Here is a 13,117-nt window from a genome sequence, read left to right as displayed (position 1 = left end):
AAACCGTATAAGTAACGGTGCAAACTCGTGGAAGAAGGTGCGGTCAGATCAGACAAAACCTGAGCTTAACGTCAAAAAACTAACAATGCACTTTACCACCTCCTGTCCAGAGTGAAACATGGTGGTGACAGCAGAGTGCTTTGGAAATGTTTTTCTTGGAGTAGGGTGTGGAAGCTGGTCAAAGTTAACGGGAAGATGACTGGATGTAAATACAGGGCAGAGCTGGAAGAAAAAGACTTGTAAAGGACTAGAGACTACAGCTTATTTTAACGGCCTTGTACTCACATCTTGCCTGCATCGTTTCTAGAAACAACACTGTACACACAGCAGGATTGTTTTTAGAAAAGTTTCCATCCATGCAAACCCTCACAAACACGCCACTGAGCATTGTTTTAAACACGCCAAACGCATAGGGGGCAGTGTCGTCCAATCAGAGACCTTCAAAACAATGGCGACGTTTAACTGCATCGTGCCACTGTGTCGGGAGGGAGAGTTGGTGTAAAAAAGCTGATTCCCAGGTGCTCTGTGTCCTTTGGGCTCGAAAAAACAAACGAGCAAAAAGCATCTGAACCAACTGCATAATGCTCCATGTGTGCTTTTACTTTGAAATCTCGCTACCGAGGTGAAGACGGACCCTAAAACTCCCTTTTGGCGTTTTGTCAGATCTGTACTTTGGCCAGAGTTTTCAGAATGAATCGTTTTTAGTGATGTAAAATTGTGTTTTCATGTGGATGAAAGGCCAAAACGCATAAAAATTATTAGTTTTCCCAGATATCCAGTTAGGTGTGGACAAGGCCAACATCCAGACTTTCTACTTGATGCTCTTTTTTCTGAAATCTATGTTCTCAGAAATGCTCCATCCAATCTGACAGAGCCTGAGCTATTTTGCAAAGAGCGTTGCGATTGTAAGGTGACTAAGTGTGGAGAAATCAATGTAGAAATGTGTGAAATCTGGTTTCTGTTCTTTCAAAACACATGCATAATTCAGTTTTCCAGCTTTAGCAATAATACATACTAATGAAGCGGAGAGGGTAAATGTCCTGTGCAGGACAAGAAAAGTGGCACGCGACCAAAATAAACGTGAGGATTGCTTGAACGAGTTCGTCCGTGAGATTTTAACACATGTGCTCTGTTGTTGGTCCCTGCAGTGCAGATGCCATCCCGGCTTCCAGCTGAAGCGCGACGGGAAGACGTGCGTGGATATAGACGAGTGCACGACCACCTACCCCTGTTCACAGCACTGTCTGAACACACACGGCAGCTTCCACTGCCTCTGCGTGGACGGCTTCGAGGTCAGCCCCAATGACCCCACCGTCTGCAAGTCCACATCGGGTAAGGCAGCCGTGATTTAGAACTCCCTCATTGCAAATGTGTGGTTTCAGTCCTGAATAATGTGTTTTGGATGGTGTCTGTGTGCAGAGGTGGAGCCCTACTTGATTTTTGCGAATCGTTACTATCTGAGAAAACTCAACCTGGATGGGTCCAACTACACTCTTATAAAGCAGGTGGGATGCCTGGTTCTCTGTTTGAAGAAACCTTGTCGTTCTCATTGTTAGCTCTCCCTGTAAAGATAACCACTGTTCCTCATGTGTTGCTTTGAATCAGGGTCTGAACAACGCAGTGGCGCTGGACTTTCACTATGCGGAGCAGATGATCTACTGGACCGACGTGACCACTCAGGGAAGCATGATCCGACGGATGCACATGAACGGCACCAACATGGAGGTCAGGAGGAAAAGTCCACAAGTGTTAAAACTCACGGCTGACGGTATCTCGGCGTTTGGTCAGATGAAACGTATGCTTCTGCTACTTTCTGACTCATCCGACAGGTTTTGCACCGAACCTCCCTGAGTAACCCTGACGGTCTGGCTGTCGACTGGGTCGGTGGAAACTTGTACTGGTGCGACAAAGGCCGCGACACCATCGAGGTCTCGAAGCTCAACGGAGCCTACAGGACGGTGCTGGTCAACAGCGGTCTTAGGGAGCCGCGTGCTGTTGCTGTGGACGTCCGCTACGGGTCAGAGACGCTATTTTGCCCGCATCGTTTGAGTCTTCCTTTGAGTCTCTTAGTATTTAAGGTCATCTTGTTTTGTCTGCTGGTCAGGTACCTTTACTGGTCCGACTGGGGGGATAACCCCCACATTGGGAGGATCGGGATGGACGGCACAGACAGGAAAGTTATCATCGAGGATAAAATCACCTGGCCCAACGGACTGACCTTGGACTTTGTCAACGATCGGATATACTGGGCGGATGCCAGAGAGGACTACATCGAGTTCGCCAGCCTGGACGGGACCAGCAGACACACAGGTAAAGGAGAGGAGGACTGCAAAGTGGGTTCAGCGTGTTCAAATCACTCAGCCTAGCTCAGCCTTTTCTACTTTGAGATTCGTCCATTGAAGCGCAGGGATGGGATCAGAGGGGATCATAGTCATGGATCCTGAGAGCTATATTTCTTGGAATAAAGCAAAAAAAACCTCCATTATAACTAGGATTATCCCAAACAATTATTAGGACTGTAATAGTCCATGCCAATAACAAAATTCGCTGAACACAAAAATGTCTTTAACTGATATAACTTTAATTGATTTATACTCGAAATATTGTATGTGGTTTCCAGAGATTAATTTTTATTTCAAAGAAATAAATTTATAGAAGGAAAAAAAAGATTAGAATTTTTGAAACAATCTTTTACATGGAGTTATAAACAATGTCCTTATCTTTGATTAGCCACATCAAACCTTTAGCTTTTCTCCATATAATTGATAGTTTGGGTTTTGAGTTTCTGACAGAGAGCACACAAGAGACCACACATTCTTTTAAAACAAAAACAAGAAACATTTAACTTCTTTTTCCCCCCTCTAAGTCCCCTTATGATCAGGGCCTTAAACTGGATCTGTGGTGATTAAACTTGACATGATTTAGATGCCAAACAAAGCTTTGGAACTCCATATATTATATATTTTCTAATATTATTCCAAACAAAATAATGGGATAAAATCAGAAGCCGTTTTTCTAAAAGATGTTTGGTCCACATTCAACACGTCTTTGTGTGAAAGATAACCAAAGTAAAACCCAACTAAACGAAGAACAAACATGTATCTCTGTTCAGCACTTTAATTTCTTTTTAAAATAATAAAAAAAAAAAATCTTTATTTTTCTATCTGTGCAACTTTTAAGAAGAAACAGTTGATGATCACAAGACCAGCAAATGGATATTTAAAACGGTTATATTTTCCTAATAACAATTTAAATCTAGATCTACTGCAGGGGTCTTGTCAACCATTAACAACCATTTCAGTCTTTTGCATGGCCTCGCTGCAGAGCTTCTGCTAACAACTACGGGCTCCGTCTTACATATAGCTGTTGCATCTGAACTATTCCTGATCGTTCAGCACAATCGTCAAATGAAAGTTGCCAAAAATAGATCCTTGAGGAACTCCCACAAATTATTTTTGCCCACCTAGATTTATAATTGCCAAATTACATTGGAAAGTCCATGACTGCTAAATGACTTTAGTATATTATCATAAAACCACGCCTATTTTTCCAGTCCAACTATCTGGATGTCATAAAGTAAGAACGAGACAGAAGTAATCACTGTGGAGATGTACTGTATATATTAAAAAATTCACCAATGCCTTATCAGTGATATGGTGTAGCCTGAAGACCGATTAGAAGGTATTGAAGTATTTATTTATTTATCGTAAAGGGATTCATAACCTACCATTTTCAGTTATATTTCCTAAATACGTTAGATTGAGTATGGGCTTGTAATCACTTATTATTGATGCATCAAAACTATTTGAGCCTTGATGGCTTTTGTATCATGCAGCGTAATCTCACCACAGCCTGGCGGTCTGCTCATCAATGATTCCTCTGAATCACGCACCCTTCAACCAGCATTGCAGCCTTGTGTGTGTTTGAGGAACAAGACTCTGATAAGGACAGGCTGAATGGCACTTTGGCCTAATGCGGCTAATATCCGAGCTTGTTCCAAGGGGGTAAAAGTGCTGTTGTGTATTAATTGTGTTAAAGCTGATTATTTGTGAAAATCATTAAGTCATCGCTGGATTTCTTTATCACTCACCGTTTCTGAAGGAGGGCCGCGTGCCTTCTGTGTTTGCTCTGTCGGACGTGTTTATTGCCGCTGCGTGTTGATTTAACGCAGCGACCCTCAAACGCAGAGACAGCATGCAGGAGATGTCGCCTATATGTCGCGGACGAAAAGGAGGAACAATTAGACTGTAAAACCCAATGAGGTGTAGAAGATGTTGCATAACACAGAAATAATGGAGACTGTGTGTCCGGTCAGTTTTACATTAACAGAACAGGATGTTTCTCTTTGCAGTAACAAAACCTGAGCGAGAAGAATAGGACTTTATTCTCTTCTATGGGCTGCTCCATGTGCCTCACTAAATTACTGTATGGATTTCTAATTTCATAATTAGCAGGAAGGGCGAATCAGTGTTTGCACTTTATGTCATTTGGGCACGTCACCTCCATCTGTTGAGGAAAGCAGACTATTGATGTTATTCTTAATACATTCATTTCCATGGTTAATTTCATGATTTAAATGTGTTTCAAATCATAAATGTTCTGCTTTTTGATAAAAAAAAATAAAAAAAAAGCTAATGATTGTTTCCATTTAATGCAAACTATTGTCTGCTTGATGCTCAGGCACCGCACTAGTCCTTTTACACCTTTTGCAAAAGATGCTTTATAAACTTCACTTACCTACTTACTGCATTTGACTGTGGTTATGTGACTTAAATACATAATATCTGTCATCTGGAGGTTACTCACAGCCATTACTGTTTAGATCTGGGGTCATTATCAATAATCAGTCATGAGAGTCAGATGTGGAAATTGAGTAGATTATAAAAAGAAAAAGAAAAACATTAAATCAGAAATGCACCAATTATTTGGTCAGAGATCTGAATCTGGTATTTTCCTCTTAGATACGCCATGATTAGTGATCTGCAGGTATAAATCTGAACATTTGGATTGTTTAGCTCTTGTTCTTCAGCTGAATCCTGTCTGTAGACGCATCTACGACCAGCATGTGCCATTGATGCATTTTATCTGAGCTTCCGTAAACATCAGAGACATTTTTATTTATTATTGGGGATAAGCTGTTTATTTTCAGTTCTAGTGTAAACCTTATACCTCCACTACAGAACCTGCTGCACATCGTCTCACTTTTTTGTGTTATTGTCTGGAATTTGGTTTTGGCCAGAAAAGGCTTGATTGATGTAATTAGTTTGAATTATTACTGGGTTTCTAGTATTTTTAGGATCATTTATCTCAATAATCCCTCACATTGAGAAATACTCATATGTAATGGTTTGTATCCATGTTTAGCACAATGGTATGAAACGGTCTGTTTGCAGATGCAAAATGACGATGCATGGGGGTGAAATGGGGCTATGAATTGTTGGAGATGCACAGACCTGGACAAGCTCATTTGAAGACGATCTATAGGTTTAATTCTTATAGATTTCTTCATAAGGGCTGAAAAAGCCAGGCGACTCACTCTCTGACCGCTTCCATCTTTAGTTTCAAACAAAGAGTCGCATGAAGTTCACGTCATTTGTCAAATCATTTCATATTAAAGACTTTTTGTTTAGTAAAGTTGACTCTGAAAGACCTTTGAGTTCTTGTGACTTTCAATTTTCTCGCCTGAGTCTCTCTAAGTACACACGGTCTCAACAGATGCGACACCCCTATGTGACCAGATTAAGGGGGGGGAACTAGAAGTTGACCGTGACAACCTGACCGTGTATTTGCAAACTGTGTCTGCTTCCCCAGTTCTGAACCATGACATCCCTCACATCTTTGCCATGACGCTGTTTGAGGAGTACATCTACTGGACCGACTGGGAGACAAAGTCCATCAACAGGGCACACAAGACCATGGGTACCAACAAGACCACTCTGATCAACACCCTGCACCGACCCATGGATATTCACATTTACCATCCCTACCGACAGCCCCCAGGTGAGAGCTTTTATGAAGCGCAGTACGTTTATCATCTCGGTACTAATTCACGACAATAATTCTAGCTTTTGATGCACCTCCGGTCTTTTGCTTTTCCCGTAAAACAAACGTTGTCCGTTCACCTCCGTCGCAGTGCTCAACCACCCGTGCCAGACGGACAACGGCGGCTGCAGCAACCTGTGCCTCCTCTCACCTGGAGGAGGCTACAAATGCGCCTGTCCCACTAACTTCTACCTGGCCAGCGACCAGCGGACATGCATGTCCAACTGCACGGCGAGCCAGGTAAGCAGGCTGCCATGCATGGGGACCCTACAGTTTATTTTAAGCAGTTCCCAGGTCTACAGGAGCGTGAGTAAAAGAAAACTGTGTGGACTTTTAGAGACTTTTCAGTGCTCCATCTTTAAAAATTATTGACTAAAACAACCAAAGTGTTTCTACACTGAATGTAGATCAAACGTCCTTCTCGGGTTTCGGTTCTTCTGCATCAAGCCTCAGGTTTAAAGCTTTTTATGTTGGTTTTCTTCTTCTTCTTTTTTTAACACTGAGGACTTGAGGCGATAGCGCCTAAGGTTTCATGGTCTTTGTAAAGTACAGATTAAAAACACCTTACATTTACTGGAAGTCTACAGTAAATACTCTAGATGTCCACAGATACCCGAGAAAATGACAAAATTCAGATTTTCTGCTGGGATACACGGTCAGCTTTAGACCATAGATTAATGAAAATTTACCCTCAAAATACAAAAGAACAAAAAGCAGAGCGTAAAAGAAAATCTATGCTGGAGTGACTGGGATAAAAACAAACTAAAATTGTGTTTTCTTTTACACTTTTTATAGTTTCTCCACTTTTTTTAGCACACATATAAAGTTTAATATAATCATAGTCAGGAAAACTGTGAAGTTTATGCAGTGGACATAATCCATTATGTCCACTGCTAAATTTCTTCGAATGAAAAGTGGGGCAACACTTTGACTCAGTTGAAGTCTGAGCTCATGGAAATGAAAGCTTCTTCATTTCCTGGGATATACTTATTTTACGTAAACATTTCATCTTTTGGAAAATAGATAGTGCCTAGGTTTATTATGTTGTGGGAATTTAGGATTCGTTGATCTTAATCTCAGATGTGCTTTTAAAAATGCCAGACTTGCTCATTGATGGCTCTCCTGTCATCCGCTCTGATATTATGTGGCTCCAGTCCTGTTCTCAGTTTGAACCGTTTCTCCCTCCGTTCCAGTTTGTTTGCAAGAACGACAAGTGCATTCCTTTCTGGTGGAAATGTGACACGGAGGACGACTGTGGGGACGGATCTGATGAGCCAGAAAACTGTCGTAAGTATCTGGGAAAGAAGAGGATGAGTGTGTGTCGTTTAGTAACGCGTGGCGCATTTATGTGGCTGTAACGCTGCGTTTAAAAGAGAAGCGGAGGAGTGGAAATCTTCAACATACTCATGTTGAGCAGGATGTTGACAAGCCGTTTGCTTATGTGTGACAGCGGACTTCAAATGCAGACCGGGACAGTTTCAGTGTGGCACGGGCATCTGCACCAACCCTGCTTACATCTGCGACGGAGACAACGACTGCCAGGACTTCTCAGACGAGGCCAACTGCGGTAGGTCTTTGTCTTCTTTTACTGGCAGCTGTAAACCTCCACCTGCTTTAGTGCGTCTTTCCGGTAAAGAAAACAAACGCCTCCTTCTGCTTCAACTCTCTGCTCCCAGATATTCACGTCTGCCTGCCCAGCCAGTTCAAATGTTCCCACCCGAACCGCTGCATCCCGGGGATCTTCCGCTGCAACGGGCAGGAAAACTGTGGAGAGGGCGAGGATGAGAAGGACTGCCGTAAGGGACTCTTTTTTTTTTTTTTTTTTATTATTATTATCAGTGAGAATGCTATACGGCATTCTCACTTATTGTTTTCCTGTTTTTTCTTTTTTATCATTATTCCGTCGGCGTGTAACTACTCCCGCATACTTCAACCGATTTCAACAATTTTGGTATCAAAATGTTCGACTCGTTTCCGGCATGACTGCTATATCTCATGGTTATGCTAACTTTTACACTTTTTAAAATATTTCACTTTTTGTGCTATATATATATATATATATATATATATATATATATATATATATATATATATATATATATATAATTTTTTTTTTCTTTTTTTTTTTTGGCTGTTCCCATTGAAATCAATTCAAATTCTTCACATTCTTCAAATTCTTCCAATACTTTCAATTCTTCTGATTGTTCTAATTCTTCAAGTTCTTCAAATTTTTTAATTTTTTTTCAAATTTTTTAATTTTTTTTCAAATTTTTTTCATATTCTTAAAATTTTTTCAAATTCTTCAATTTTGTTAAAATGTTTTAATTTTTTCAAATTTTTTCAAATTTTTCAAATTTTTTCAAATTCTTTAAATTCCTTCAATTCAATTTATTCAAATTCCTTCAAATTTTTCAAATTCTTCAAATCCTTTCAAATTCTTTAAATTTTTTAAAATTCTTAAAAAATTTTAAAATTCTTCAAATCTGATTTCAATGTTTTTCAGCTACTTTTTAACTTCTGCTCAAATCATTCTGCAGATTAGCATTCTCACTCCCTGTTACGCAGGAACAGCTTTTTCTAGTTATTATTATTATTCACTCAGTTTAAGCTTCAAAACTAAAAATGTTCTTCTTATTGTCCTCAACAGCGGAGGTTACATGTGCTCCCACCCAGTTCCAGTGTGCGATGACCAAACGCTGCATACCTCGCCTCTGGGTGTGCGACCGGGACAACGACTGTGCGGATGGATCCGATGAACCGGCCAACTGCAGTGAGACTTTTTTTTTTTACTCACCTGACTTTATAATAATTTATATGGAGAGCTTTAAGTCTGCCGTACCTGTCGTGAATGTGACTGAACGTTGTGCCCAAACGCCGGTCTTCCCTGCAGCTCAGATGACGTGTGGCGTGGATGAGTTCCGATGCAAAGACTCTGGCCGCTGCATCCCCGCGCGGTGGAAGTGCGACGGCGAGGACGACTGTGGCGATTCCTCCGATGAACCCAAAGAAGAGTGCGGTAGGGACGAGCTGCCCGGCAGCACTGCACAAAACGGAACTAAAAATAAGTAAAATGTTCTTAAAGTTAGTATTTTTGTCCCTGATTTGAGCAGGTAAATAAGATGATTTGCCAATGGAATAAGATTTTTGCCCTTAAAATTGGAACAACTCATCTCCATCATCTTATTTCAAGTGCAGGATGTCTAATTATCTTATTTTAGGGGTTGAAATACCCATTCCATTGGCAGATAATCTTATTTACCTGCTCAAATCAGGGACAAAAATACTAACTTTAAGAACATTTTACTTATTTTTAGATCCGTTTTTGCAGTTAGAGAAGCCAGTGGCGCGGATGTTTCCGGGTCTTAATTGCTCACTGCAACGTGTTTTTTTTTTTGTGAACCGTGCAGCGGAGAGGACGTGTGAGCCGTACCAGTTCAGATGCAAGAACAACCGCTGCGTGCCGGGCCGCTGGCAGTGCGACTACGACAACGACTGCGGGGACAACTCGGACGAAGAGAAATGCCGTAGGTGTCGCCTTCGGGCAGCAAAAACGCTGCCTCCGCACTTCATCCTGTCTGCATCTAATAGCTCGTCTTGTCCACTACCAGTAACCCACGCGCGTCCTCCACCAGTGATAGTCACGTTTCTCCTTTTTTTCACAACATAACAGCTGTCGATGAGCTTGAATGCAAATTCACTGCATTGACATTTCTAAAGCATCTCACCTCATCTGATATTTGTTTCATTTCATACTGTCCTGTTGGTATGAGCCAGAGGTAAGTTGGTCCACCTCCCCGCGCTGTCTCTGTTGTGTCCACCCTCCACTTCCAGCCCCTGTTTCTTTCCGCCGACCCCCGTGAGAGTCTGCAAGCAGAGCTGTAAGTCTGTCCAACTCAATTTTACTTGTATGCCGCCAATTCACAACACACGTCATCTCAAGGCACTTTACAGTCAGGTTCAATCAAATCATACAGACAGATTGATTAACAAGTTTCCTATCTAAGGGAACCCAGTAGATTGCATCAAGTCTTGACAAGCAGCATTTACTCCTCCTGATAGAGAGTAGAGCTACAGGGACAGTCGTCTGCATTGTCCATGGCTTTGCAGCAATCCCTCATACTGAGCATGCATGTGGCGACAGTGGAGAGGAAAACTCCCTTTTAACGGGAAGGAAAACCTCCAGCAGAATCAGAACCAGGCTCAGTATGAATGGTCATCTGCCTCGACCCACTGGGGGTTACAGAAGACAGAACAGAGACAAAAAAAACAACAACAAAAGCACACATTGATCCAGGAATCCTTTCTATGTCAGAGGATAATGGAGGATGATCTGCACCGCTGGATGGTGTCACAGCTAACAGAACACCAGACCAGGTGTACCTACCATCAAGAGAAAAAAGACAGAAAGAACATAAAGTTAAAAACTGAAATGACAACAAATTGTTTGTTGCAAAGATTTAGCTTTAGTTGTGCTGTTTTTGGAGTGACAAAGTTATAAAAATGATTCTCCTTAAGTATTAAGGGTGAATCGGCGAGCGATAAAAAAGACGTCTCCTTGCAGTCTCTCACATCACCCCCTGAAGTGTCGTCTACCTACATACGTGTTGCAGTCTCGTGTTTTGCGCTTAAGGCTTGCTCACCTGACTCTCATCAGTGTCTGTCAGTGACGCGAGCCTCTCTCCTCCTGCAGAGCCTCGACAATGTTCAGAGAGCGAGTTCGCCTGCACAAATGGCCGCTGCATCGCCGGGAGATGGAAGTGCGACGGGGATCACGACTGCGCTGACGGATCTGATGAGGTGGGGGCCGTTGATTTGCCCATCAGTGCCGAGGTTTCATGGGGTTCCTGTCCAGGTTTTGTTCAAATGGCCAATATGACTTTTTATCTAAAAGCTAATCTTTTACATATGTAGAAGTTTTGTTAGATAAGAGATGCATCTTAACCTTGTGTTAAAGTGTTTTTTTTTTTACCTTTCTCTGTATAATGTAACAGATTTAAATGTCTTTCATAGTAAAAAGAAAGAAAGAGTTAAGCGCAGATCTAGTGTCCTTTATGTACGCAGCAGCGTCGTTTACCACTCTCTAAATCATCCGACGACATTTTTAACTTCTCATTGTAAACTAACGGTCACTTTTTTTGGGACTTTTGGGACATTTTTAGCACGGCTGTGATCTGAAGTGTGACAACGACCAGTTCCAGTGTAAGAGCGGCCACTGTATCCCGATCCGCTGGAGATGTGACTCGGACCCTGACTGCATGGACGGCAGTGACGAGGAGAACTGCGGCAGCGCTGGTGAGCCCTTCCTCGCAGGAATTTATCCTAGAAACTGAAGCCGTTGTTGGGCGTTTATTGCTTCAGAGGAACCAGACGTTCTTGTAATCTTTCTTCTCCGTGATTCTCCGGACTTTCTGGAGATTTCATAGAGTCGAAATAACACGTAGGTCAGATTTAAGTTGCTAAACATGCAAATAAAACATTCCTATGAAAGAGAGCGGGACAGTATATCAAAGCACAGTCACCATAGTATCGATATATGCAATGTCCCAATTGGTTGGATCCACTGAAATAAAAAATTTGCTAGGACAGTATCCTGCAAGAGTCAACTCATGCATATTCTGCATATATTTGGCCTGTTGGATGGACTTTAAATATCCTCATCAATATCCACACTATGTCTTTTCTTTGATGGTTGAAATGCTAAGGTTCTCAAGTATAGATGGAGGCATTATGACAAACTGCTTTTAAGATTTATGGATGCTTGGCTGCTTGGAAAATGGATTACTGAAGACTTTTGCAATGAATTATGTTGCCTCCTTTGTTAGCAAGCTAACTTTAAATCCAAATGCCATGAACAAACTGTCCCAGTGCAGCGATGGTTAAAAAAATAAACTCCTCCTCGTTCTCCTGCTGCTCAGCGGCGCGTCACTGCCCTCAGAACGAGTTCCAGTGCAACAACACGCTGTGCAAGCCACTCGGCTGGAAGTGCGACGGGGAAGACGACTGTGGCGACAACTCTGACGAGAATCCGGAAGGATGCAGTGAGTCCGGCTTTTTTAGCTCCGCGCTTCTCGAAACGCCTCCACCAGCGTCATGCGTTCTGAACCCCGTTTCTTTTGCTCCGCCTCGTCCGCTCAGGGAGGTTCCAGTGTCCCCCCACCAGGGTCTTCCGCTGCCTGAACGACCGCGTGTGTCTGCACATGTCGAGGAGGTGTGACGGCGTCAACAACTGCGGGGACAACTCGGACGAGCTCAACTGCGGTAAGGAGTGGAGTCGTTCCGATTTCTTACCATTACCTGGCCAAGTGTTCACACTCTAAACTTGATACACTGAATAAGTGGAATGCTGATTTTTTTTTTTTTTTTAAACATTTTAACAAATGAAAATCTAAAAAGTGTAGCAGCTTTGATCCAAAGCACTCCGTCGTAGCTCTGGCTGCATGTTTAGAGTCATTGACGTGATGCTGCCACCGCCATGTTTTACTCTGGCGTGTTCAGCAGTTTTACGTTGATACTTTTTAGCTGATCGCAGTGTTTTGCATGTCTTAGAGCAGGGGTGTCAAACTCATTTCTATATTGGGCCACTTTGGCATCAAGAAGTCATTAAAAGGGCCGGTTGCACGTGTATAGATGATACTTTTGATTTCAATTCAGTTCACATAGAAGCATAAAAAAAATGCGCAGTAACATAAAAGTAGCAACCTTATGCCCAGTTTATTCAGTTTATCCGCAAAAATAGTTGATATTGGGGTGAGTTACACTTTAAACTCATCATTCTGCATCACTTTTTTCTCCCCCAAAATATATTAATTAAAATTTTGACAGTTTAAACAAACATCTTGAGCAATTTACAAAATATGACAACAGCAGTAGTAGCAGGGTCCGAAATTAACACTCGCCAGTCGCCAAATGCGAGTAAATTTCCCGTTTGGCGAGTGAATTTCAGAGGGCTAGCTGCCACATGGCGAGTAAATGTTTGTACCAAATAAAATAAAAGTAACATAAAAATAACAAAACCCATACGATCCGTTCACAGCTCTGTCCATCCAGAGCTCAGTCTAGACCCGCCTTCTGCGGT

The 13,117-nt window shown here is 42.0% G+C and overlaps 1 protein-coding gene across 1 annotated transcript in view; it reads left to right on the top strand.

Annotated features, from left to right (window-relative positions):
- Window positions 1–13,117, top strand: part of lrp1ab (low density lipoprotein receptor-related protein 1Ab) — a gene marked incomplete at its 5' end in the record, with an annotated part of 69,132 nt that overhangs the window by 39,890 nt on the left and 16,125 nt on the right. The window contains 17 exons of the mRNA XM_036136571.1: window positions 1,149–1,332; window positions 1,420–1,505; window positions 1,606–1,725; window positions 1,830–2,017; window positions 2,105–2,310; window positions 5,812–6,000; window positions 6,134–6,282; window positions 7,236–7,329; window positions 7,493–7,609; window positions 7,719–7,838; window positions 8,690–8,812; window positions 8,933–9,058; window positions 9,450–9,566; window positions 10,733–10,839; window positions 11,202–11,334; window positions 11,958–12,080; window positions 12,178–12,300. Coding sequence (XP_035992464.1) covers window positions 1,149–1,332; window positions 1,420–1,505; window positions 1,606–1,725; window positions 1,830–2,017; window positions 2,105–2,310; window positions 5,812–6,000; window positions 6,134–6,282; window positions 7,236–7,329; window positions 7,493–7,609; window positions 7,719–7,838; window positions 8,690–8,812; window positions 8,933–9,058; window positions 9,450–9,566; window positions 10,733–10,839; window positions 11,202–11,334; window positions 11,958–12,080; window positions 12,178–12,300 — 2,305 coding nt within the window. The remainder of the gene's footprint in view (window positions 1–1,148; window positions 1,333–1,419; window positions 1,506–1,605; window positions 1,726–1,829; window positions 2,018–2,104; window positions 2,311–5,811; window positions 6,001–6,133; window positions 6,283–7,235; window positions 7,330–7,492; window positions 7,610–7,718; window positions 7,839–8,689; window positions 8,813–8,932; window positions 9,059–9,449; window positions 9,567–10,732; window positions 10,840–11,201; window positions 11,335–11,957; window positions 12,081–12,177; window positions 12,301–13,117) is intronic.

Source organism: Fundulus heteroclitus, chromosome 1 (assembly GCF_011125445.2).
Source record: "Fundulus heteroclitus isolate FHET01 chromosome 1, MU-UCD_Fhet_4.1, whole genome shotgun sequence".
NCBI classification, from domain to species: domain Eukaryota; kingdom Metazoa; phylum Chordata; class Actinopteri; order Cyprinodontiformes; family Fundulidae; genus Fundulus; species Fundulus heteroclitus.
Note: the sequence above shows the minus strand (reverse complement) of the source record. Positions and strands in the feature narration are given on the sequence as shown.